At 38.3% G+C, this 27,862-nt stretch overlaps 1 protein-coding gene across 2 annotated transcripts in view; it reads right to left on the bottom strand.

Moving 5' to 3' along the window:
- The window catches only part of MLLT10 (MLLT10 histone lysine methyltransferase DOT1L cofactor), a 112,995-nt gene that overhangs the window by 4,944 nt on the left and 80,189 nt on the right, over positions 1-27,862 (bottom strand). For both annotated transcript variants that reach the window (XM_042817050.1, XM_042817051.1), the window contains exons 12-17: positions 14,596-14,713; positions 13,204-13,276; positions 8,658-8,812; positions 6,544-6,732; positions 6,048-6,136; positions 5,566-5,927 (exon numbers count right to left, since the gene is read on the bottom strand). In XM_042817050.1, the coding sequence (XP_042672984.1) occupies positions 5,566-5,927; positions 6,048-6,136; positions 6,544-6,732; positions 8,658-8,812; positions 13,204-13,276; positions 14,596-14,713 (986 nt within the window). The remainder of the gene's footprint in view (positions 1-5,565; positions 5,928-6,047; positions 6,137-6,543; positions 6,733-8,657; positions 8,813-13,203; positions 13,277-14,595; positions 14,714-27,862) is intronic.

The raw sequence follows: 27,862 nt of genomic DNA, 5'->3' as shown, positions 1-27,862 counted from the left end.
GAAAATCTTTATACAAGTAGGCAGTTCCTATGTAGCATTTTGACTCCGTTACGTCCAATTGTGATTATTTGCATTTCTGATACATACCCAGACACCATCAATCTAGTTAATGCACCTTTTCTTCTCATTTATTTTGAGCAACGGCAACACCTTGCCTGTACATCAGGCAGCTCAGTAGATGTAGGCAGACCTAACACTGCTATGTGCATATTGTTTTAAACTTGGACACTAACTACCACTTTTCAAATCACCTGGAACACAGCCTTCCTATGACAGCTCTTGCCAGCCTTTAGTACTTCCATACCTGTTACCAGAAGCTGTATGTCTGCCACTGAAACTAGTATTTGCTTCCCAACTGAAGGAAGGATTGCCGGGCTCACACCCATCTGTCATGCTAGAGCAAAGCCCTTTCTCCTATCTTAGTTCTTTGACCTACTCTCATCAAATTCAAATCCCTCAAGCCGCTTCTCAATCTGCCTCTTCTAATGCAATCTTCTACTTTTTCTAAACATGCTGTCTACCACACAGCAAGCTGTATCAACGATTTGATTAGTACTCAAATCATTAAGTGCTGCCAGTGGCAGCCTGACACAGAAGGCATCTCCTTCATCCTGCTGTTGCTTCTGTGCTGCAGAGGCAGAGCAGGCAGCTGGCCTTGGTAACCTCCTAAACTGCAGTGAAAACGACCACAGCCAAGCAGTGCCAGTACAGAGCTGTCCTCGCTCTGGAGTTGTCCCAGTCTGGTGCAGAACTGCCAAATGCCTGCTCCCAAGCCACAGGCTCTACAGGATTGTCTTAGGACGCACACGTTTCAGTTAGTGTAAGATGCCTCTTCCTCTCAGACTTCTGTGTGTCCTCATACGAACCGACACTCGTCAAATTCATCACCTCCCAAATCTCTTTGAAAACATTATTAGATACCCACAAAATAGTCAATAAAGTTGTGTGTGCATATGTACTTGTTTGCTTTTAAAGGCACAGAAGCTAAGATTTACTTTGCCCAGGTTTCCTTTTAATTCTCATTTCTTACCATATTCAAATCTATCACTGTTGCCTACACCTTGTCTGTAATGCAGCAAGCACATTCAGCCCTGAAGTGGATCAACTGATGCTGCCATGGAATCAAGCTGGCAGCATCTGCACCTGGCTGTGACATTCCTCTCTCTGCCCCTACAAAACTTTCTGCAGCAATTTAGGAAATCAGGTAGGGAACTGATCCAGCTGACAACTGCTCTGGAAACGAAGGGCTTCTGCTGCTGTGCCAGTTCACTGTGGGACCAGCAGCATGAGGGTGGTTTTGGAACAGACAACCAGGGAGACACTGGACTTATTCTTTTGGTACCAGCATTAGTTTTTACTAGGTTAAAACACCCACCAAATTACGGAGGTGTAGTTTTGTGATTGGTTTAAGCTGATCTTACTAAGCTTATCCTGCTGCTGAAAGGTTAAGTATTTCCCTTTCAGCTCTCCGTTGTGGTCCCTCCCCTTGCCCTCGCTCTCGCACAAAGAGCTGCATCTCATGGGAATCGAGCTGAAACCTAAGCCAACACAAAATGCACTGCAAGATCATCCGTTAACGTGGAGGAGGTTACTGTGTGAATGCACAAGCGCTGGTACCAGCATGAAGCTGCGTGCAGGACAACCAGCAGGACAAGAGGATTGCTGGCTGTGATCAGTAGTAAGAAATTAAATCAGCCATGCATCTGCACAGTCAGGCTGCTTAGTCTTCAGGGCACACTCTGTCTTGACTCTCCACAGCATCGGCACACTGCAGCCCCGTTCCCTGACGTTTCTGCCTTTTACTTAAAGCTAACCAGCTAACTAGCAGTAGCATAGCCTTCTCTATTGCTGGAACAGGGCATGTGACAAATCAACCTTGCTTTGCGTTTCACTGGATGACCTCAGAGCTGTGGGAAACGCTGGGCTGCACTACATTTCCCACAGCCACCAGCACAACATTCATTACTCTCTCCAAGTTCTCAAAGCTCTTCTTGCAATGGTCTTCTCCCTAAGCCGAGAAATCAGTTCTCCTGATCTCGTGTGCTCTGTAGAGCCTTCTGCCTCTGATTAACCTCGGTTTCACAGATGTACTGTATCCTTTCAAGAAACTGCACAATCAGAAGTGTACACAACATTCAAGCTGCAGTCATGCCAGGGATTTAAGGTGACATAATGGTGGAGACCATTTGGTGTTCTATTTGTTTCCCAGTAATTCAAGCTATGTTTATTAGATTATTTTCACCTCTCCAGGGAAACTCTCAGATTTCCCTCCTGACTGCGACAGGAAAAAATAAAGCACACCATCTAAGAGGAATAAGATACAACTGTTTTTCCCCACATGTATTTGTCTTCCAAATGGCAACACCAATTATTAGAAATCATTCAGTTTTAAATTCAACTGTAGCCAAAATGTTTGCAACAGCAGCAAAAAATAAGTATCTTCTGCTTGACTAGTATGATCATTGTTTTGCTCTTTTTACCTCATTTTTTCTATACTGGAGTCTTTTCTGCTGGGTTTTCTTTCCTCCCACTGTTAAAAAAAAAAAACTTTTTTTTTCCTTTTCTGTTTTACCTTAGCACTTATCTTTTCCCGGCTGCTGCCATCCTTTCTCCATTCTGCCTTCCCTTCCTGCTCTACAGAGGCACCTAAGAGAACTACCCACAAGCAGCAGCCGAAACACATCCAGATACAAAACCTCACTGCCGAAGAATAGCTGTGTGGCTCCTGAGCATCCTGGAAGAGGCAGCTCACTGCATTTCACCACAGAGCTTTCTCCAAATCAGATCGGTCTGGAATGTAAATTTTGCATCTTTTGCTCCTCACTGAAAGGTCTCTGATCAGTCTGAAACTCACTATGCTCCAGTCTTCTCAGATTGCTGGCATGTACAGAAACAGTCCTGTCTTCTCCCTCAGATCAGTTAATCACCTGGTAGCATGCAATCTCCATTAAGCTATTTGCCCCCAGAGAAAGGCTGAGTATTTTTCTCTACTGAATGAACGTAGGCTTTTACCTATAATTTGAAACTCTCCCAAACAGGAGTGTGTAAATCAGTGTTTTCATACTTCCCCATGTCCCACAGTTAACAGAGAGCTTGTGTGAGTGAGAACAATACGTAGAGTTTCTCACATGAAACTGAGCAGATTCTGAAGCTGGGGAAGTGACCGTAAGTAGCGACGTACAGGAACATCTGGGAGGTCTTGTAATTATAGAGCAATACAAAAAAAAGTTAGGAAGTTGGATTGAGTTCTCAGTTTCCATCATCTTGGGAACAGGGATTTCAGCCAGCTCCGATACTGTTTGCCACCACAGCATCAACCACGCTCAGAGAGCTGCGAACAGCAGGGCAGCAGCCCTTCAAGGCCAGCCTGTGCTTTTGACAATTTACCCCTCCCACTCACGCAGTTCAAAGGGCAGTGATAGCAAGAGGAATTTAGCACTGCCCAGCAGTCAGATCCTTGCCACTGAAACAGCACCAGCCTCCAGGGCAGGAGGAACAAACGCTGTCCCATGTTGTTTCACAAACAGTGATCTCAGCCAATGGAAAATACTTACAGATTATTTTTTTTTTTTTCCCATTTTTAATTCATCCAAAGTCATCCCAGAATCCTCTCACAACTTAGTTTTAGTTTAAAAAAGGTTTGGTTTTTTTATATTTTTTCAAGAATGTTGTCAAATGAGTAACTGCAGAGACAGGAACAAGGAATGCATGTATTGTTACAGCAATCATCCTAGCCCTAGCAAGCCTTAGTGCTTGCTTGGCCTCAACTTTTTTCCTCTAAATACAAAAGCAGAAATAGTGAAAACTCATAGAAAATGGAGGATAATTACAACAACACCTCAAAAACAGCCCAGCAAAAAAAGCAGAGTTGTGTAAAAACCGTAGTAAAATTAATAAGGGAGCAATGCAGAAAGAGATCGTGCTAGAGGAGAAACACAGAAATCAAAATGCTGACAGGAGGAACAGAGGAAAGGAAACGCTGGCAGAATTACACGTCACAAACTTGTTGCAGTAGGGCAGGGAATCATCGGAATATTCCAGACTACGACAGAAGATGGGGTGAGAGCTGGCCAACAGCACCAGAGCAGCGCTGCCGAGGGCACACACGGCTCAATGGGGACGGCGCTTAGGATGGATGCAAGAGAGACAACACAACTTCTGCACTACGGACTGAAATAAGTTATCTTGGTAGCAACAGAAAGCATGTGAGCAACACCAGCACGACCAGCGTGTCCTGGCACTACCTGCAAGCAGAAAGCATGGCACAACTTGTCAGTATTACTGACTTTTCCGAGACTTTCTCACTACAAAGGACTCCTCACACTTCTGGGGAAGGTAAATGAAAATTCTTGTATTCCTCCAAGATCTGATACACAAGAAAGGAAAAAATAAGAAATAAAATGAAAATACCTGCTCTTTAAGGAAACGTCTGTTGTTTAATCCATGAAATGCTATGTTCATATACAACATAAACTAAAAAAACAACAAACAACTGAGCAACCCACAATAACCTCAGTAAAAATACTGAAGCATTTAAGTACACATGGAAGTATCAGGTTTTACAAGCCTGCTGAAGCAATACCAGGCAGCAACACTGTACAAGAACATTCACAAACTGCCCAAGGAACAGTGAGGAAGAAAACCAGAAAAAGCAGCTACAGAAGCAGGAATCCCTTGCACCATTCCAATCACATTCCCTTTTTTGGGAGGTAATCCAACATAATCTCCAAAAAATAAACTCAAAGACAAGTAATTCACTCCCTGTTTGCGGGCATTTTTCCTACAGATAGTTGTATTTCTCCTTTGTAAGCAAAGGTAATGCAAGGGATGGGGGGAAGGGAAGCAGAAGTTATCAGAAGTTCCATGAATGAGTTATCCCTGGCTCTGCTCTACCCCAAAACACTCCCAGACCAAACAGCCCAAAGCCTTCCTGTAAAGCAGCTCTCTCCTTTTGTTACCCATTTACCTTGCATCTCAAGCAGCAGTTTTGTCTGCTTTTGGCAAAAGGGTTGTCATGAATACTCAGACACAGAACTTCTACACATTTAAAAATCCTTAAGAAAATGACTTGAAAAAACTAATTTGGAGACATACACCAAAAACCCATGCAGCTGCACCACTGTTCTGGTTAGCTGTGCCCATTCCCTTGCTAACTACACGACCATATACTAATCCCCCTCTCCCTCCCCTCCACCCCCCACAACTGCAACAAACGGTAGCTCTCCCAGTGCTACTTGAATCCTGGAAGAAGAATTGGCAAGACAAAGAATATTGTTTTCTGAACTAAAAATAGATCTGAAACACATCTGCATAATTTCATTTGTTTTAGAACACGACTATTAAAAAAAAAAAAAAAACAGAAATAAAAGGACATAGCGATGATTCAGAAAAGCTAAACAGAAAGCATCTTTAACATAACTATTCACGCTTACTTTCTTTCACAAATCAGTTTGACAGCTGCAGGCTGAAGAAGAAAACGTACCTTTTTTTTACAGAGACAGTTAAAAAATAAAACTGAAGAACAGGAGACACTACCGAGAAAAAGATAAATCAGCAAATTCTTACCTGTTGTTTAATGTAGTCGGCAGAGGATGCGTTGCATTGGGTGGCACGGTTGCATGAGTGAGAGGAGAAGGGTTCTGTGATATTGTTGCTGGGGTCTGAATTACCCCATTTAAAGCCCCTACAATTCCATTGATTGCCAGCTGGCTGGCTGGCAGCGCTCCAATTATTCCACCCACACCAGGCACTGCAGGAATGGTGGAGGTTACAGTCTGCATACCACTCGCTAGTGCCCCCACTGTCACACCATTGACCTGTTGAACTCCCGTGACTCCTGAGCCTTGCTGAGCTGGACTCTGCCCAGCAGGTGGTGGAGTGGAAAGAGCTGATGAACTGCTGGTGCTTTGTCCACTGGAGGTTATCTCCTGGTGTAAAAACAAACAGCAAAACCCTCTCAGCTGCTTAAAATATCACATCGCAGCAAAACAGAATGACTACGATGAGTTAACTTGTAACAAGTTTAAGTTTGAAGAAAGAAGTATTACCTGATTTAACACAGGAAGAGAATTGTCCGGCAAAAAACTGTTTCCCAGATGAGGGCTTTTGCTGCTGTTCAAGGAATCGGTGCTAGGTGCTAAAGCAATTATTGCAAAAGACACACAGCGATTAAATTTCGGTATCAAGTAAAGAGATTCAGAATAATTATTTCAAAATAATGCCAGAGGCAAACACAGAAAATGTAAAGTCAACCTCAGAATCATTGCTGAACAGTAAAACATTAACTACACAATTAGTGAATCAATACATTCAAGCAGATGTGCTTCAGACTACTTCAGTCTGAAAAACAAAAAGAAAAACAAACTGTGCTCAATCAAGTAGTTTATACATATCTTCCAATTGATTTTAAACATCGGAGGTATTTTTTTAATCCCCACATCAAGAAGTAGTTACTCTGTTCTCATAATACCTTCCATCAATGGCATGTGCCATTATTTCATATAAATCATTCTAATCACTTCCACACTTCCATACTCCACTTACCTGCTTGTATGGGAAATGCGTGTACTTGATGAGAAGGGCTGGGATTTGAAGTCAGTGTTGGGAAGGGCACCGAAAGCTGTGCATTGAGAAGCTGAAGCCGTTCCTTTTTAGCAGTCAGATTCTTGATCTGCTCTTCCAATCTTCTGTTTTCAACCTGAAGTTGGTGCAATGATTTAAGCATTCCTAAAACTAAGATAAGAACATGGATGTTATCTTTCGTGACCGCAGAGTTTTTCTTCTTTCAGTAAAAAGTCACTCATGGTGACACAACGCAGCCCCTGAAGTTTAGAAAATGAATAAAGCTAATGTATATATTACAAAATAGGACAAGCAAATAGAACTATATGTGAAACCAAAGGCAACATTATCGATGAGAGATGACGACAAATTTGACTTTAACTGGACCAATGTTGTGCAATTTGGAGTGTGGAAAAAAGTATGTAGCATGAGATAGTAATGGCGTGCTGTACCCACAGCACCTTACTACACATGGAGTCTCAGCACTGGGGCACTGGACACTGACTAAATGTAAGTACACAACAATGTCACTCCACAACCAGAATACAAAACCAGTACTATTTTAGCAGCAGAAGTCGAGAGCTTAATTGGGAAAATTCTATTTCAGGTGTCGTATTAAAATATCAAACGTCATCAAAACAGGAAATGTTTGGAAAATACGCATTCAAGTAACGATACAAGCCACCAGCCACACCTACGTAAAAACAAACAGGAGTTTGTGAAGATGGAATTATTATTTTAACCTGCTGTGCACTGATACCTGAACTTAGATTAACAAGGACAAGAGCTCGCCCACTGTTAAGCTACCGCGACCCACCTCGCAGGCAGCGCTGCCCCATTCGCTTTGAGTGGCGATCTACAAATCACCCAGCAGGGAGCACTGTGTGAGCACTCCACTTACCACCCCCTTTCCTTTTCCCCCTTCTTTTTTTTCCTTTTTTTTTTTTCCCCCTCCAGATAAAGGGCATCATCTTCTGCACTAACATGATATTTTAGCAAGCTCACTTTCCTCAAACTCTGATTTTGTTCCAGAATGTGGATTTCCCAACTAGCATTAGAGTATGACTGTAAAGGCACAAGGACAGCCGTTTATTTCTTTTTTAAATTCTAAATTGTATTTGTTTAACATGACCTCTGGGCCTACTACAGACATAAGTCTACCGGTATAGGCACATCTGGTCATTTCCCAAGGATTTAGCTTTTATCCCTCCTCTTCAAGAACATACAAAGGAACCCTCAGTGAGCCCAAATGAGATGCAATAAGACTTAGCTAAACCTGTCCTCCAGCTATCATGTTTAAAGGATTATCCCTGCATGAATTTCCTCACAATTAGCATTTTTGTCAGGATACCATTCATAAAAATACCAACTAGATACCACTTTACACTCCTATCAAGAAGAGTAACACATTCAATAAAATATAACATAAAAAAAAAAACAAACAGGATTTTTTTTTTTTTTTAATATATTCTATCATTGCCTTAGATACTGACAGCCTCTGGAATATCGAGATCCAAGTGATCTACTCATCCCTTCTGCACTTCACTATTCACTCTGAGACTATTCCAAGCTACTGAACATAACTGGAAAAAACAATGTACTTACTTAGAGGACTTCCTGAGAGACACAAAACACAGCAGGACAACCTGCCCAACATTTGTAAACGTATCTTTTAAAAAACAGCAACAGAAATGGCAGTTTAATCTTAAATCTAGTAGTAAAAAATTACCAGTGTAGATTGTATTATATGAAACAAACTGTGATTTATTAATCCATAGTCTCTAAGAGCTCTGCACTCTGTGAGAGTTTGCAGCAGTGGATCTAAGAGTGCAGGATGTTTCCAAACTCCACAGCCAACCAGCTGGATCTACAATGCACTTCCTCTGGCCTGACACAATTCCCCCATTTGTAAAAATGTAAAGACAGTCCTCTCTTATAATCCACCGTCACGCTAACATCTACGCTGTAATTCAACACGACGTTCATATTTCTGTTTCTAACAGAAAATAAGTCTTCATAAAACTCTTGGACGACTGCGTGGCAGTTATGGGTAACACAGGTAACAGACTGTCTCGGAACAGAATGGGAGTACTTACTGTCACTGGGGGTGCCTTGTTCCAGTAAGAACTGCTGTCCTTCGCTCCACTGCCTCTCCAGAAGCTGTTCTATGCTGGCTGCTACCGGGGGCAAACTGTCCCCACAACTGTTTCCTGATTGGTCATAGCGGACCTGCAAGCTGCTTACAGGGGATCTGTTGAAAATATTGCAATTTGTTGTTTAAAGAAAGTGACTTAAGGAAACGTATTAGCAAAAACCTGTTGAAGATTTTGTTTTTTAAAGCTTGTATCAAACCTTAGCACCTACGAATCTTATACTTCCAAGACTAAGTTAATTCATCACAAGCCCATGAACTCCTGGTTCTCACTGCCAAGAGTTTCATAATAAAAAAAAAAAAAACCACAACGTAATATTTTACAACATGACAGCTTATAGTGGGAAAGCACAACAACTTCTTGCATAGAGACTAAGTAGCATCGAACTGACAAAAAACAATGCATTAAATTACACAACACTCCCTGCAGGAACCATTACATGTGCCTATATAGATCACCTAGATTTAAAGAAAAATTTAAACCTTTAAGAGAGAATTGGGAAAATAAAAAAACACTTATTGAAATCATCACAGTAATGGCACTTACACATGGAAAGGTCATATATAATCCCACTGCCTAAACTGTTCTAAAAAAAAATCACATAAAAACGCTTCTGTTTTTTACATGCAAACATTATTTCACAAGGCGCACGATGGAAGTTAAAGCTGCCTCCTGCCCGTCCTGCGCGCACTTCACGTACTTCCCCCCTCCCCTCCTCCACTCACGATCACACATATTTTAAGGAATAATCCCTTTGCCACATGTCTTTTCTCGTTCAGGAGAAAATGAAATATTCAGCATACAGCCACTATTAAAGCTGGGGAGCCCTCAGGACCTACGAGCAGGCTCCTTTTTCATTGGATGGGGCAAACTCTGACCTGTGAGCAAAACCAGATGCGCAGTGTATTTCTCACAATTCCGGCCTCATGTATTCATGTATGTGTAGCTCCATTTCTCAGACAGGGCCAACACCAAAGTTGGTTGCTTGGTTTGTTTGTTTTTAAAACAAGTGGAGTGAGTTGAGATTCGGGATGCTATATATATATGGATTATACATATATATATATATATATATATATATATATATATATATATATCCATATATATATATCCATATATATATATATATGGATTATATTAGTGGTATCAATTAATACTGGCCCCATCATAGGATTACAGCTGTACTGCTCTACATGATGCAAACTTACCAACAAGACCACCATAGTGCCAGTACAGGACAACATACAGAGCTCAGGAAATCGGTGTGTTAATTATGACCAGTGCAATAAGCAGCGGTCACAGCACATTAGCTACCTAATGACTGGCAAGCATTTTGTAGGCAGCAGAGCAAAGTGATTTTTATGAGAAAAGGTTTTAAGTAGGTGACTTAAGAGCTCTGTAGGTATTTATAAATAATTCGTCTTTTGCATACAGGATGAAAGAATAACACTCGTTAAAAGAAGTCTGGTGAATGGGTAACCCAGGTAGTGCTTTTTGACAAGAGATGACAACCCAACAGTGGTCAACAGTTCAGCACAGAGAAAGTAAAAAAACAAGCCAGCCTTAAAACTAGATGTTTGCAAGAGGTGCTGAAATAATAAAGGTTTCAGCAGAAACATTCTAAACAGATGAACTACACTCGACAAACAGCTGATTTACATCAAGCAAACAAACAACACACACAGGCACCCAAGCACTTCCCAATGCATTTTAAAAGCACATAACACTGCCCTAATAGATTACTCCATTTGAATTGTAGATGAACAACAAAAGGCTTGTTGGGCTCAGGATGGTTTCCCCATCAACTCAGAAATAAAGCACCGCACAAATACACAGCCCTGCAGTCCTTCGCTGGAAAGAAACACACATCTAGATTTCTCTACCTCAACATGAGCCAACCCATCCTCTCCCAGCTGATCCTCCACTTCATCCCTTTGGTATGGTACAGTTTCTGCGTGCTACATTCGAATCCTTATTCCATATAGCATTTGATGACAATTTATTGTAGGACTGTAAGAGTGCTGTACGCCCTGCTTTGGTGCTGCCACTGAGACTGCATTTCCTCTTTGATTTCATTTTCTCATCTTGCTTACTTCCACAACTGATTGTTTTGTTTGCAGTACACTTGCTCGTTCTCTTTACAGTATTAACTATAAGGAATACAACTGAACTGCACCTAGACATACAAGCGTACGCCAGTGCAGATACTGCAAAGCATATTTTTAAATCAGAGGTTAAGTGTTGGGTAAAAAAAGTTTAAGTGCTACCTTGGGAAAAGCAGCTCTTCCTTTGCAAAATGGAAACAGCTCCCCCACCCCAAATACACTTACATGTAACATACATTCCCATATACTTCAGATAGGAAAATTTTAAATGTGAAAGCTTAAACACCCATCAGTGATTACAGTGGGGTGACAAAAACATAACCATGCAAAGGGTCCTTTCTCAAAGGACTGTACCGCTCATGCACCACATGCATCTTCTCAGAGAGCTGCAATCTGCTGTCATCAACAGCAAACTATTCCTGCAAATATTTTTGTTTTAAACAACTGCTTACAAATAATGATTCTTTTCCAAAAGCATGCGATTTTCAAATTTCATAAGCCTCAAAGGGAAGGGTCAGAACTCACAGAAAAAAATCATCATAACAGATAATATAGGTAACATTAAAAAGATTTAAATAGCAGATTTTTGAAGTCAGCTTCCCATCTCATAAATCATATTTTAAGTAACCAGAATTATTTGCTCAGCTCAGGACAGCGGGGAATTACCTAAACATCTCAGAAGTATCTGCACACTGTTTACAACAGCACCAGATCACTGAGCACTGGAAATATTACAAAGCCAGAAACGCACTGCAGAACAGCACTGAAAGGCGCTGCCTACTGAACTTCCTTTTTAACACAAGATATTTCAAGCTGAATTTTTCAATCTTTCCATATCAGAATTATAAAAGTGATTTTTTTTTTTTTTTTTTTTTTTTGCACTTATTGAAGGACGCTGGGGAATTTGGGACCCAGACAGCTTCTAAACGAAGCCGTTCTCCTTTGCCATTCTCATGAAAATCAGCTGAAATCTGATCACATGCAGGACTACACACACATATACTGAGTATATGCTCTGCCAAAGCACTATAAATACGTGTTAAAAACACGTTCAAGAAGTTTGGTTTCCAAAATAATCTACCCAGAGCCAGCCTGAACACAACTCAGCCCGCAGGATGACCTGGCCTTTGCAAACCTAAGCAAGCACTGCAACTTGGAACTACCACGCATGCAGTAATGATTACGTAATATTGACATTCAGGAATTTCCTAATTGCTGAGCACTTCCCTTTGCAAAAATCTCTAACTTACTTCTAGGAATATATATATAGCCATCGTCATTATTTATGTAAATATTTATATGGTAATATAAATAGAAGTATCTGTTAGAGAACAGAGTCTAATCTAATTCATAAATTCTCTATTTATTGAATTGTTTTACAAGTAACATGTCTTAGAAAATGTAAAAGCCAGTTCATAAATAAGTGATACTAGTTAAGGATTATAATGGACATTCTCACTCTATGCAACAAGAAGTCTTACTAATTAAGGAAAATAACAGAAGATCAACAAAAAGACATGTACATTAAATTACCTAATTTGGTGATATTTATAGAAAGTATAATAAATACACGCTGTAACAAAATTGTTACAACGCTATATCTTTGTAACTACCATTTTTTAGCTATCCTAACATTCCTTCCAAGATAAAATCCCTATGTTCAGTCCCTCAGTCAATATAATACTAATAATCCGATGATATCGCTATATCGAGTAACCAATATGGGACCCAGAATGGAAAACAAAGCCCTTTAGACAAAAAGATTCAATTAAGAAAAAATCGAAAGTATCACTGATGTTATTAAAAACACATTTCTGAAATTTAACAGTCAATATTTTAAACCAAAATAACTTGCTGCAATTCCAGCAGCAGAATGCTTACATCAGCCCTTTGTAGCAGAGGTGAACTGCAGCAGAACAAAAAAGGCACTCTCCCCCGACAGAGCATTACTGCGTATTTGTTGTGCTGAGGGGAATCTGTTTCAGAATTTACCAGCAGTTAATTTCTCCAAGCCTTCTAACTGTGCTCTTTGTCTCTGCAAGACTGTGGGCTTTGGGGTCCTCTGCGATGCGAATAAAAATACAATGATGGTAGCAAAACTCAGCAGGTAATTAGTACGCATGCCTTCAATGATAAATAAATCCCCTTAAAGCCAGTCTCCATTTCGTAAGTTCTTCATTCATATATGAGAAAAATCAGACTTATAAGTAAGTTACAGACTGTTTAGCTATTTGTACACACTAGCCTTTTTTGATGTACATTTCTACTACATTTATACACATAGGCTTTTAAAACACTTACATATTACAAGCAAAAAGGCAGTAAGGTTTCCAGACCATACAGCACTTCCTCTGCCTGCACTCTGCAAAGTAAATGCTGCTTACCGTGGTGAGAGACTTCCTCTGGGCGAGCCTCCTCTGCCAGCAAGGTTTCGGCCGTTATCTCCCACATCTTGATCTGCAGTGTAAATATTTCACAGCTGATAAATCGACTCTTCTTAGATAAGAGTTTTAAAGCTGATGTAGATATCGTAAAAATATCTTAACTTCTATCCACAGTTTCTACTGAAGAGCGAAGCCGTAACTAGTTTAAGATTGCTGAACTGTAGCGTGTAAGGTGTTGTCCTTACACATTTCTGAGGCTGTACCAGGCCATGGATTATGTTCACTTCTTTCATTCCTTTCAGTTTTACAGCACAGAAGCGTGGTTTGCATTTGCAGTACCCTCCCCTCAGCCACTTTTAATTTCTACGGTGAAAGTAATGAATCACAGCTGTGGACAGCTAATCTGTATGCTTATCACAGCAAATCCTGATGCTCTGTATTTTTTTTAACACTTTGCATCCCAAAACAACTCGTAAAATAGGAAACGTGCTAAACTTACCACTACCATCTAACAAGCACGTGCTACTCCGCACATTTACTGAAAACTTTATGAAAGTGTCTATTTCACAAATTCCTATTTATAAGCTGAAGCATAGGAAAGTCCCTTGCTGAAAATGTAGTAAAACAAACAAAAAAGGCCTCATTAAATATACGAAAACGTTTTGCTTGGAAGGACTCAAAAGGGTTATTTTCCCTATGGCCTCTCAATAAAATAACCCTATCTGCCCCCTTCAAGGTTGCCCTCCCCCTATTCTGAGTCAAGTGACCCCCGACCTCTTGGAGGGCAAAGACATGACTGATCCATTCTTGGTAAACTGCTAAACTCATTCCCTTCCCCCAAACAGGCATGACTACTACGACATGTCAACAAATCCCTAGGATGGAATGAAACAAAGCAAATCCAGTGGCTCATTAAAACCGGAGAGGAACCCAAATGTTACAAAAATGTCAACTGGTAAATATTCACAAGATTATTGAATGCTGTGTAAGTTCTCTAACGGGATCTCTTTCACACGAAGTTGTATGTAATGCAATTTCATGAATTATGCAAATAGAGGTTTAAACTATTCACGACAAAACCCAGAGCTGTGTTGCTCTCATTGCAAAGAGCTAAGAACTGAACACATCAATCACCGAAGTCACAGGAGACATTGTTGCATTCCTGCCTGCTGATGGCTCCGCTTAAACATTTACATTTCAGAAAGTTAAAAAAAAAAAAAAAGCTGCTCTGAACTACCAAGAATTTATTTGCAACACGGAACAACTTTAAACAGACTCAATATCCATAAGTTGAGCAGAGTTCAAAACTAAAATCGTACAGTCTTCTTACAAATACTTGACTTTCTTAAGTTTGTAAAGTGTCAGTGTTTTCAGTACCACCAGGAAGCTTACCTGCTTGGCTGTTCTCAGACTGAGCTATAAGTGCTGCCATTGCTGAATTTGGATTCAGCCTATTGCCATACATGTGGGACGGAGGCAGACTGAGAGAAGATCCAGGTAGGGTGTTTGCCTGCAAGAAACCAAATAAAACTTGAATACTGTTTTTAAAAATGAAGAGAAAGTCTGCCTAGTGCACAACAATTTGTTTTATTGGGTGCTTGTTTGCTTGTTTTAAGTTGAATTTTTTTTAAAACAAAGATGTGAGCATTTAACAGAAAAAATATTTTCCCCTGATGAGCACAGAAACAGAATTGCAGTACTTTTAAAATACACCAGATACTGCAGTGCGCTCTTTATAGATATGCTGATAAAAAAAACCACTAATAACAAATGTACCCTAGCAAATATTGAAAATAACTACACTGAATTTTAAATAACAGACACAGAAGAGGATGGAGAGACTTTGCAGTCCCGAAGTATGCACTCAACGCTAGGACTTAGTAGCATGGCGACCATGTGGTTATCCTCCTAATTATTTAATCTTATTAAACCATTTACAAAATAAGGGCAGGTAGACAACAGATGTCTCACAAATGCCTGGGTTCCTTACATCACAAGCCGGCTGTGGAGGTCAAAAGGTCCAACTTTCAGCTCTATAGTTTAACTACACAGAGCCATATTTCCTTTGCTCTGCTCCGTCATTAGTAAAACCTGCACACTATTTTGTTACTTCCTATTTTGATAGACTTGGAAGCCTGGTGTTTTTTTGTTTTGTTTTGTTTTTATTTTAAAGAACGCAAACAGCCATTACAAGTATGTTTTCTATACAATAGGGGGCTCAACGAATCACAGCTTTGCCCTGACCCCATATAAGGAACTGTATTTTTGGCAGTTGGCCAGCTCTACTTATTGAAGAGCTCCCAAAGTTTGTGTTCATTCATGTTGCTAACCACAATTCTGAAGGTCTCTGCTGGGACTTGTGCCAAACAAGCGAAAATGAACCCTTAAACAGATGAAGCTAAGGAGGCTGGCCAAAATCTTGCATAATCCAATGCAATAAAAATACCTTCCTCCTTGGCTGCTTATGCTTTTTCCCTTTCGAAGAAAAGATTTGTGTCAAATGCTGAGTTGGAGACAACCAATCAAAGAAAAAAAGGCGCTGCTGCTTATTAAGAAGGCATTTCCCCACCTGACAAAAGGACTGCTTCCGAACAAACAAAAGGTTGCAAGATTCAGAGGCGAACAAAATCGCAGATACACAACGAGTGCAATCACAAGTTGCAGAATGAAGCTTTTAACAAAACGTAAACGACCCTTACAAAGCAAACTTTTTTCAAAAATGAAAAAAAAAAAAAAGGTGATCAGTAAGGAACTCAATTTGTGGGACATTTTGACATGTATAACTGCACACAAGAGACGAGGGAAACATACTGGTTATTACAGCAAAATATTACAGAGTATAAACTATGTCTCTGGAAAGAATCACACACTACCATTAAGTTTTGGCTTTCAGCCAACATATTAAACTTGATGAATGGACTTTTATGAATTCACACAACTGTTTTCAATGATGCTTTATTTACTATATACTGGTGAGAAATTTTCCCTGATACTTGCATTCTTCTACTGTCACAAAGTTAGAAAAAGCCACAAGTAATTACTTACAATGATGAGGGTTTTCTCACTTCGTATTTTAAAGGTATGTGCAAAACAGTTAGACACAGAATTGCAGTTTCACTTCAAATCTGGCTTTTATTTCTGTATTTGCACAACTGCGTGTCTCCAGTAGAATTAATCTGAGTTAGTGCTAAGTAAAGCAGGCACTTCCACCTACTGACACAACATCTTCCAGAAATGCAGGACATGGTGGGACTGTGACACTTAACTGCTGAAGAAGGCAATAGTATGCAACTCCTGCTATTTCCCTTAACAAATTCCTATTGCAAAACTCCCAGTTGACTACCATCATTCATCAGCAAACTTCCATTGCTTTCTTCTCCAAAAAAAAAAAAACAGACAAAAAAACCCCTGTTTATTTCACTGAGGAAACTTTACAGAACAGCACATTGTAAGATACAACATTACTTGTTTCCACATCTAAGAGACAAGACTAGCAAATTAAGAATTTGTGTACCCTTCTTCACGTGAACAAATGGATAGAGATTATACGTTCTAATATTGTCTGTTAGCTTTTAAACTACAAATATGTTATTTGTGCTCAGCGTTAGGATATTTCCATAAAAGATTATTTGTAATTCCAGTGAGAATTTACACTGAAGCACTAGTATTCACCCTCATTCTGTGTAATTCACTACCAGCTTGCTTGATGGTGTAAGATAGCAACTATATATTAATTAATAACGGCAGGGCAGCTATAATCAGCACAGAGAATAAATGCTTATTTGACAGAAACATGCCCCTAAAGCTCTAAGAACATTCTAAAAAGTATCTAAGTACCTTTAAAGGCATTGCTAAAGTCTGTTGAGTAACCATCACATCACAAAACAGAAGACATCAAAGGAATTAAACAATGTTTGCCAAGTGAGCTGATATAGCAGATCAAAAGACTTAGCATGATTCAAACAATATCTAAGTTGATTTTTTCACAAGTGGTGGTTCACCCTAAACTTAAACCCATTTATACCTCTAAAATAATAGTAAAGGTGTCCTACAACAAGCCAGAACTGCAGAAGTTGCAGTGACATCATATATCCTATGCAACTCTTCAAAGGAAAAGTCATGTTAACAAAAATGTTCAAGTAAGCTGGAGGAAAATGAAAAAAAAAAAATTTAATATTTTTTTAAATGGCAATGTAAGATGACAAGAATAACGATTTGTGAAGCTTTATTATGTATGTGACGACTTCATCTGACAAGAAAGTAGAGGAAGTGGAGGGGTACTACATTATTTAAAGGTGAAATAGGAGCTTAGTGTTTCACTCACAGCCGAAACAAGCTGTAGCAAGCATTTATTAAAAATGCGCAATCATCCTGTCAATACACATTAAGATCACAGGACTGAAACATGCTCTAAAATCCAGAACTTCTAAAGCCACAGCATTCTTTGTTTCAACTGATTCAGTCAACACAACACACGATCAAAATGTACGAATAAAGAGACCACTAAGCATTCATTTTGAAAAGGCTGCAAATTTTCCTTATGAAGGTTTTAGCAGAAGGATTTAAGCCCATCTAAAGGTATATAATACACTACTTTCATTTATAGCACGTTCAATAAATCAGTAAAGCAATAAGCAGCAGAGCAGCACAGCAAGAAGACACACTGCAATTCACAGAATGCCCCATTCCAATAAGAGCAAATGACTGATCCTTGATTGATGCTTACGAACACTTCCTCCAGCGTAGGGAAGTCTTAGAGGGTATTCCTCTAATTAAAAAATTACGTTTCCAAGTTAACTCAACTTTGCTAAATAAAAATATCCTGGCAAATATTTAAAACTGTTTTGTATTTAGCTTACTTGACTCCAAAATTTCAGAAGTTAAATATTCTTTAAGGAAAAAGAGAAACGCAACAGTGCGCAGTCACATACAACTGCATCAGGTCTCAAGAACTTGAAAGGAACAGGGGAATTGGCATGCTCGGAGATTCGCAAGTTTTATGCTCTGAAATATTTTCTGATAACAGGCCTCATTTCTGTCTCAGCTCTACACCAGTAAGGTTTTAATACTCAGCGTGTGATGAGAGATGAAACCAAGTGTGAACAACTTTCAGGTCCCATGAGTAGGCTGACTGTTGAAGCTGTCAGGTTCAATTGCATCATTCCACATTATTCAATGCCCCAAACTGCTCCCTAATTGTTAGGGGCTTAACATATTCAAAACCATTGTTTAGGCTAATGCTGAAATGCCTACAGTTGAGTTTCCATAAAGAAAGGGGAGGGATTTAATTGTAGTTAAACCATTACTGAACTCTCCTCCTTTCATGATAGGACAACAAGGATGGTCGGAACAACCAATTCCAAGGCAGCTTCTTAATCAGTTTATATCCAATCAACATACCTTTTCCCTTCTGCTTTTTTAAAAATGGTCATTGCTGTATTGTAGCTTCGTGTCATATTGTGATGATGCTTTAAAATTACTGACATCGTTTAATTACCTGCTTCAGCCAATACAAGTTCCCAAGATTAACTGAAAGGGATATTTTGATTTCTCATTTAAAATAAAAACGTCATTACTCTCATGCTGTCTTTATCCCTTTAAGTTCAATGACCAGATTAATGTGCTTGGGTTTTACCTATCCATACTACTTTTTCTCCTCCATAGAATGATGCTATGATAGCGCAACATCGCCCTCAGTGTCAGTAACATGAACAGAGCCCTACATACCACCAAAACCAAGCAAACTTCTAAAAATGACATAGGAAACTACTAAAAACAATATTAAAAAAAAAAAAAAAAGAAGCAAAAGAAGTTTTTAAGCTAAATATACTCTGCTACACTTCTGAGAAGATGTCACTAAAGGAATTCCATGCAATTGCCCAGTGTCATGAGGTGTGGAAGGAAATTTAACTCCTGACCAAATATTAACGTCAACATGCTTTATCAAGCAGCTATCTTAAAATAATGTATTTCAGTCAACGGCGAGTAACATTTACCAAAAGTAACATCAACATTAAAACCTACATCACAATTAAAAAGTTTAGATATTCAAACATACTCATGTTATGTACATGATGTTAAACAAAAATCAGTAATATACAGATACAAATTAACTGCTTTTCTTGAGAAGGTGAAAGAGCTTGCCTATCAAGTGATAGCTGCAAAAGCAACCTTGCTTTTTGTTTGCTAGCTTAACTTGGACAAATGGAGAAAAGTGATTTTATCTCTAGAATTTTTTTTAAGCCGATTACATTACCCGGAGCTTTGCTTGGATATTCAATGCAATGGGAAGAATGTGCTATCAGATCCTTTCAGTACCTTTAGTACCACCTTTAACTTCACTTAAGAAGTGTGGGGAGGGAGCCACTGCTACAAATCATCAATCATTTGCCTTCTCTGAATTCTGTTAGTTCATCATATGGGATGGCAATACAGAGCTACATAGGGGTTGTCAGACTGCAGAGACAAACCAAATTTCTAGGAACCCCAAGTGGGAGTTCTGCCAAATCAACTGCTGCATTTCAACTCTTCAGTACCTTCACCACAAGTGTCTAGATCTTGAATCTAGTGAAAGCAATAATACCTGAAAGATTTCTATTCCAATAAATACAGATGGAATTCAGAGAACAAAGAAAATCCTGGATACAATAGTGTTCCCAACTTTCCTTCTGAAAACCATCATACAAGTTTGCAAAATGAATAGCAGCACAAAATGATTTTAAAATGCAATGTGATAAGCTCAATTTGTATTTTAACTGAATGAAAACGATCTTTCCATCTTTTCACTTTTTTCATATTTGTTTTCTTTTTTATTGGTTGAATTAACTTACAAGCAAACTATTGTATTGGCTTCTTGATTACTACAACCGACAGCACTACTGATGCAGGAACTGCACACAACCTTTTACAGCTCATCTCGCCCCATCTGGTATCACACATACCAATATAGCAGCAGTATCAGTTAACCTCAAATGCCTACTATAGCCTTTTTTTCACTCATTCTCCAAAAGAAGTACTGAGCTTGAGAAGATAACCCATCCCATTCTGCCACCAGTACCATCATGCACAAGTCCCTGAGGTTTGATGGGTTTTTGTTTTTAACAGATAATAAAGGTGCAATTTTCTGAAATCAACTGGTCTGCACCTCCTCCCCCCCTCCAAAACTGCTAACTCATCAAAATAAAGAATTAGCTAAAAAAATACAGATATTAGATAAAATGAAATCAGATAAAGGTTTTGGGGTATCTTAAGGGAAAAAAATTTCAATCAAAAAGCATTCATTAAAAATGTAAGAACTACCATAATTAAAATCTGTTAGAAAACTGTATATGTGGCTTATGAAATCAACCTATGTATACATTACTCACATCATTAGTACTTCTTACGCTACTAGCATAAAACTAGATGTCATGGAGGTTATTGCTTATAAACAAGCAAATAATCAAATACTGTCTTTGAAAATCAATCATTTTGATTAAAAGTACAAATAAATCCTTCAATTAAATGCAACCATCTAAACTTCAAACAACAACACTCAGATATTTTCCAAGAAAGGCATGAATGAATGCAACCGGGAAACTCCGTGGGATTTGAAAGGCAAAATGAAAAATTAATGGCACACCTACAGAAACTAATTTATACCTCTGCCCACTGTACAACAAGGACACATCAAGTCATTAAAACCCACATGGGTAGAAGGCTTATATTCCAATAATGTGAAAAAGCTATAACTTCAACTGTACAGCCAGTTTACTGGTGTCTTTAACATCAACTAAGCTGGATATTCTGAACAACTTTAGTCAACTGATATTTATCATTTAGACATCAAAAAATAAATAGGCCTGGACATAAACTTTTTAGAATTTTTTCTTACTAAGCCGAAAACTTTTTTTTTCCCCTCATTTCTCCCCATCCTTCTTAAAAAAAAAAAAAAAAAAAAAAAAAAACAACAACAACAAAAAAAACTGGATTTATAGAGATAAGACTAGGATTCTTCCACCTCCCCCATAAACAAAAATGCCAACAGAGCTGCCATTTCAACACAAATCCCTTTTACCTCAAGTTTGTTCCTCCATCCTTTCCAACTACCTCTGCCTTTGTAGCACTCACTTAACCTGTATGTGCTCTGAACAGACAATGGAAGCAATATCCTGCCTACGAATTTGTTTTCCTTAAGAATGTGAACCTATGCATCGGGAATCACAATTTCACTTTCATATTGACCAGCAGAAAGAATGACTTGATTAGGAAACAGATCCAGTATACCAATTTAGCAATCTGTTTTCTTCGTAAGTATTCCAAAGAAACCCTGTTTAGTATGGCAAACAATAAATGTGAGAAAAAAGTAATCACTTCCAAGATCATCTAAAATTTCAAAAATAGAAATAATGAATCAGCAATTTATTCACACACACTGGCGTAAAATTTCTAAATAAACCTCAACAGCCTTTGGTATTTAAGTGATGAAACAAACACCTATGGTAGCAGAATTCCTGCCGTGTAAAAATGCTTACCAGATACTCAACACTACAGAAGGCACGTAAGGACTGCCTCAACAATGAACTCTGCAGCTTGGAAGGAACAAAGGATACACTACATAAACTTGAAATCTTTTTCAAGTCAAAACTAAACATTTGGTCTCATCTGAAATTTTATTTAATCTTTCCATTGCATACAGACTAGAAAATTTCACATTTTTCACATTCAACAACATTACTATTGTCTCAGGCAGCTAAATTGAAGTAGTGCTACACTCAGTTCAACGAAGAGGTCAATGTGCCTCAGTTGCCTGGAGACTGATGGTTGCTACAGCAGCACCAGATAAGCCAAGCTAAATAAGCTTCAGCTTGAAGGCAGAAAACATTTATTGCTAGACCGAAACACTGATGCAGTTGTCTCAGCATGCAGCACTGCCCAACATCATGCAACTGCCTTTCAAGCTACCTGTACACTGCACAAGTGTATGTGAAGACAATCTCTCTGAGGCAAGAGAAGAATATGAAAAGATTTTAATTGAGCTAAATACTAGATTACTTGCAACTATGATTCCTTTGTTCTTCTACTTGAGTCACATGTTACAAGGAATTTTCCCTCTGGCTGTAAATTCTTCCTTCTTGCTACTCTCCTCCACCCCCACCCCAAAAATCCTCAGTCAGATTGAAGGAAAAGAAAATTAGATTTTTATCCATTTTGCCTAGAAGTAACGAAGAATTAAAACAGGTTTTAAGTGTCCAGCAAGAAAACTACTATGGCAAAATGTTTATTAGAATCATTCTTTGTTCATTTTGAATTTCCTAAGTCTCTTAAATTTACATGGCCGTGACAAGAACACAGTTTAGTGCTTTAGGAAGGAATGCTTTTATTTTGCATTGACAGTTCACATAACAATACCTAACTCTTCTCTGTCTACAAAGCTCTGGGGGATGCACACAGAACACCTTCTAAATATACTGACATTGACTACTTCCTGTGGCAATGAGTCCCAAGGATGAACGACATACTTTTTTAAGAATAATCTCTTTTTGTTTTGGATGTGTTGCTTTACCCTTTTTCATCTTTTTAAGTTGTGAGATAAGGAGCACAAAGTAATCTTAGCATCCAAACAGTCTGTGATCCATGGCGATATGTCACCTTTGACCCCATGGCTAGGAGCCTCTTCTAAGAGATCTTATCACCAAGAGCTGTTTTGATAGTCGAATAAAATATGTTAAGTGGTTTTCATTTATCCACCATGTCTATTTATTAGAGAATTCTGGTACAGCATTAAGGATACGATTTCCTTTCTGGAAGCATGCAGCTCAAAACATGCACTATCACGATTTCCAGATGTTTTATTATTCTATTTCTAATTACCACACATACTAAACTAAATGCAAATCATCTTTAGAAAGATATAACTAGAAATCCAGAAACATATAACTAACCTGACCACAAACATTTGTTAGACTTGCTACTTTTATACAAGTTCTTAAAAAACAGCAACAACCAACCAAAAATACATATATTGCAATATAAGTTATAACAGAATAAGCAAAAAAAAAAAAAAAAAAGATACTGCTCATCTGCAGGAACAATCATTTCACTCTTGATTATAACAAACAATTTTGTATCAAATAAAGACAAAGTCTGGTAAGACCTGAATTCCCAATCACCAGAGATAGTGTTTTTTGGAGAAACTTATCAAATAAACCAACATACTGTCATAAGCACTATCAGTGCTTTACACAAATTACTGGTTTCTAAGGGTTAAGAGGTTTCATTACAAGGCAGCATGTGATACAAACCAAAACAAGTCACTAGGCTTTGCAGATAAGGAGTCCATACTAACTGCACTCTGGACTTCATATCTAGTATTCAGCATCCAAAGTGTTTATGTATTAGGAAACACTTTAGGAATTAACCTGAAAAAAAGTAAAAACGACATAATGGTCTTCCCAAGTCATGGAAATCATATTTAATTACATGGCTAAAGTAATTTATCATAATTAAGACAAATTGTTTTGGATAGCAAGAAAGGGTTACTCTATTCAAATAAGTCCACGGGGATACTTCCAAAGTTTCTAGTTTTAAGCCTTAAGATGTTCTGATCCAAATGTGTCCACACAAGCCAATACCAAATTCTTAACTTCAGCCATTACAAGTGGCAGCAGTGCGTACTTTCGCTCACTCAAGCAAGCTACCACCTACTGCAGGCTACTTGAAGACTGAGATTATCATGTCTGCCACATCAGTGTCCTAGAATTGAGGACAATTTGTCTTTTTTCATGTTTTCATTCCATCTCCCAAAGGAAAGCTCATTAAAGCACTGACAGCGAACAGACCTGCCATTTTTCTAGACTACTCATGAAAAGGATGGACCAAAAACATCTTTAAATGGACTTACACTTTTGCCTGCCCAGCTCTATCATGTAAGATGCTCACTGTGAAACTTTCCTCCCTTCCTCATGTTTTCTTAAGCTGAATGTTTTACCAAAAAAAAAAAAAAAAAAAGACTACATTTCTCTGAACAAGATTGGGAAACAGAAGCAAAGAATATCTTCTGTGGCCATACTGAATTTGAGAATATGGCATCCATTTGTTGCTACAGCTGAAAGCTCAGCCACAGTATCAGTCAGGCATGTGTTTTTTATTGTCCTAAAGTGTCAAATTTGCCTTCTGAAGATTTGCAAAAGCAATAATAATAATAATAATTTTTAAAAAAATTTTTGGTAAAGAGTACTTGTTGAAGCAGTATTTTTTATGTAATCATCATTTCAACTACGGAGAACATTCCACTCTCGTTCTGAAAGGCATAAATAACATTGCTTTTGAAATTGCTCCTAACCTCTGTTGATAAGGACCAGAATTAACAACAGTTCATTTTTCCAGTATTTTCAGTTATTTTCCTATGGGTGTCAGAATATAAAAGAAAAAGGGGGAGAAGGTTGCCTTTGACAGTATGCACAATGATGAGCAGACTTGAATCACAATAAGAAAAAAACCACTAAAATAGGAAATACAAAAATAGTGTAAATTAGCAGTGTGGGGAAAGAGCAGAGGGCTAAGGAGACCCAGAATGACAAGCTATAGTAACCCAGAAAGTGAGAAAATAAAAACCAAAGGACAGAAGCATCTGAAACATAAGGTGCCATACATTCAGCATCTGAAAAGATCTCTGGATTCCTGAGCTTTCACATTCCTCTATTGTTAACAAATAACTCCAAACCTATTGAAAAAATTAAGCCTTATCTCTCTTTAAAGGCTGCATCACACAAAGGAGGATAACCACCACTATATGAATGCTAAAGAAAACCCTGCTGTTTTCCTACTGCTCCTAAGGGGAGTAAAGCCAAACAGACTTCAGGGATAATGGAAGTGATTAAAGCAAACTTATTTCACTTAGAATTGCAACTGAGTAGCAGCACCTACCTTCCCAATTATCGCATCTCCACCACGGAGGCTGCAGTTTACTCCATCATAATTAAATACCGGACTAAAGTAACGAACAGCAGCTATTCACTTTCCCTATCACAGTGCAAGTCACAAGGACTGCTGTTACAGATGCTTCTTTTCCCTTCCCTCTATTAGCTGTTTCTGTGGTCAAGGAAACACAGTGCATAGAGATGGGAACTTAGGGAGAAAACAAAACAAACTTAGGAGAAGGAAAAACAGCTTGGGAAAAGAAGGAAACCGCTAGCAGAAACATCTTTCTCTCTGTCCTAAGAAATAGAAAAGATTTTGGACCATATCTGTAAAATAGGCTATTGTCATGTATGTGCAATACTGCTTGAAAGCGCCTCGCAGTTCTGGGAATCACTAGAAGCATAGATACCATCACACGGGAGGGAAAAAAAAAAGCAAAAAATTGCAACTCAAACATATTGATTCCAAAATAAAATTCTGAAAATTTCTACATCATCTGCAATTATTATAATCCGAACCACACAATACCAGCACAAGAGAGTTTATTAGCACCAAATCTTTACAACAAAACGCTCTGTTTTAAAGAAACCACTACATGCGTACTGTACTCCCATTAAAAATCTTGGAATCAGACAACAAGATACAGTTTTTCTTAGAAAGAATACAATTTGAGAGATTAATAATCAATGACTGGAAGAAAACCCAGCCAAAAAGCCTTGCTTCCGTTCCTGCAGTCTGATACTATATTCTGAATGCACGCAGCCCAGAAACAAATGGCCCCAGAGCGCTACTAGGATAATTTCACTGATTTAGGTAATCAAAACGAATAGACAGCTCAACCAATCTCAGTCTCTATCAAAGCAGTAAACAGCTCCTTCTCTATAAAACACGTGATCTACTAAAACTAATTAAAAATTTTAAAACTGAAAGTAAATTAATCTCCCAACCACAATTTCCTGGCAAGTAGAAAACAAATGCTGCTGTACGATACCAAAAGATTCTGAGGCATCTACATCACTATTTTTGCTGTAAATAATATTTAATCACTAAGAACAACTTATCAGAAGAGCAATACAGCAGACTGATACAGAACAACACAAGAGACTAACAAACGTCTTTGCTATAATCAAGCGTGAAACACAAAGAAATCCTTGAGATGAAAACTGAGCACCATGGTACAACATGAGATTTGGTTCAGCAGTAAGACAATATTCCAAACCAAAGGCCAGAAAGTGACTTTTCTTGACAACAAAACATATGTTAATTTTCATGTGATAGGTAGACAAGTTTCAGAGACGTAAGATGCAGTATTTATCTGTTACATGCAAAACAGGCAGTACCTACCAACACAGAGAGCATCCACTCCCAGAAAACCAGAATCAAGTATTTGCATGGACCGTACCTTTTTCTCCTGTACTCTTTTTCTTACACTTTTGCAATTGTTAATTGCATTGTCATGCTAATGAAATTTCACTGAATTATACAATGTAATCTATCACAGTCTATGTCCATGAACGATAAAAAACAGGAAAATGATGCAAGAAAAAAAATCCATAAATATGTCCACATTTCCAGCAAGCAGACCACCAACTCCCACCTGGTGAGGAACACCAGCATTTAAATTCAGTTATGGCACAGCATGAACACAAGCTAATAATCTCTTCTGGATTTATTAGATTGGAATAAAAATTACCCGTGGCATGAAGGCAGAATAAAATGAGATAGAAAAGAAATGATTGCAATAAGGTCACTCTTAAACAACAAGCAGGGCAGGAGCCTTCGTATCAGTCAACAGAATCAAAGAATTAAAAGCCAGGATTAAAATAAAATAATAGTAATAACAAAAAAAAAAAACCAACCCAACAACCACATTTTATGCTTTAAATTGGTGTTGTTTAGTTGCTGGAGGAAAAACCAGCACCTGAAGTACTACTTTTTTGGGCTTTTCTTAATGTTTAACACGGGCACAGAAGTTATTCAACAACACTGGCATAACCGTACTGCTTTCTAGTTTTCTTAGTACTTTGAGTAAAATTTTCTGCTCTGGATGTCTACCATGGCCTCCCAGTCAAAACAATTCAGCCAATTTCAGAAATTCAGTGTTGGAAAATACTTTTCCCCCGTCCCTCTCTTCAGAATTTCCTAATACCCTAGCATTAAGAAAAGGATACCAAAATTTAAGAAGAAATGGAAAATTTATCATCTCACCAAAGTCATAATTTACAATTGATTAATAGAAAAAGAATATTTAAAGTCTTAGACAAGTTCACTGTAACAGCATATATTCAATGCTATTAAATAATAATCCAGCTGCATGTTGATCAATCAAGTTTTGGCCATAGTAGCTCTCTTAACAACTAGTTCAAACAAAAAAAAACTTTTTAGCCATTACCTTTTACCTGTTGTAGATGCCCAAGTTTACCTTTTATCTTGTAACCATTTTTGGTGCAGCAAGGATCTTAGCTCATTTTCTTTTAATTAAAATACTACACAATAAATGCATTAGCATGCCATTATTTGAAGACTTTCATGGTCAAGTAGTGGTAACTGTTAATATTTACTTAAGATCTCAAGCAGACACGTGGAAACTCGCAGAACTAAGTAGGTAAATAATCAGTCATTTAAAGTAACTGCATGGTAAAATGGTTCTCTTGAATTAAGGAACAACTACATGGTAAAATAGGTTCACTTGACTGAGTCTTTTCAAATACCTCATGAACTGAAACTGAAGGAAGTCCCAGAGTCCAGCAAAGCAAAG

This window comes from Centrocercus urophasianus, unplaced genomic scaffold, assembly GCF_019232065.1.
Source record: "Centrocercus urophasianus isolate 14NV4802_14NV808 unplaced genomic scaffold, USGS_Curo_1.0 seq_16, whole genome shotgun sequence".
Taxonomy (NCBI): domain Eukaryota; kingdom Metazoa; phylum Chordata; class Aves; order Galliformes; family Phasianidae; genus Centrocercus; species Centrocercus urophasianus.
Note: the sequence above shows the minus strand (reverse complement) of the source record. Positions and strands in the feature narration are given on the sequence as shown.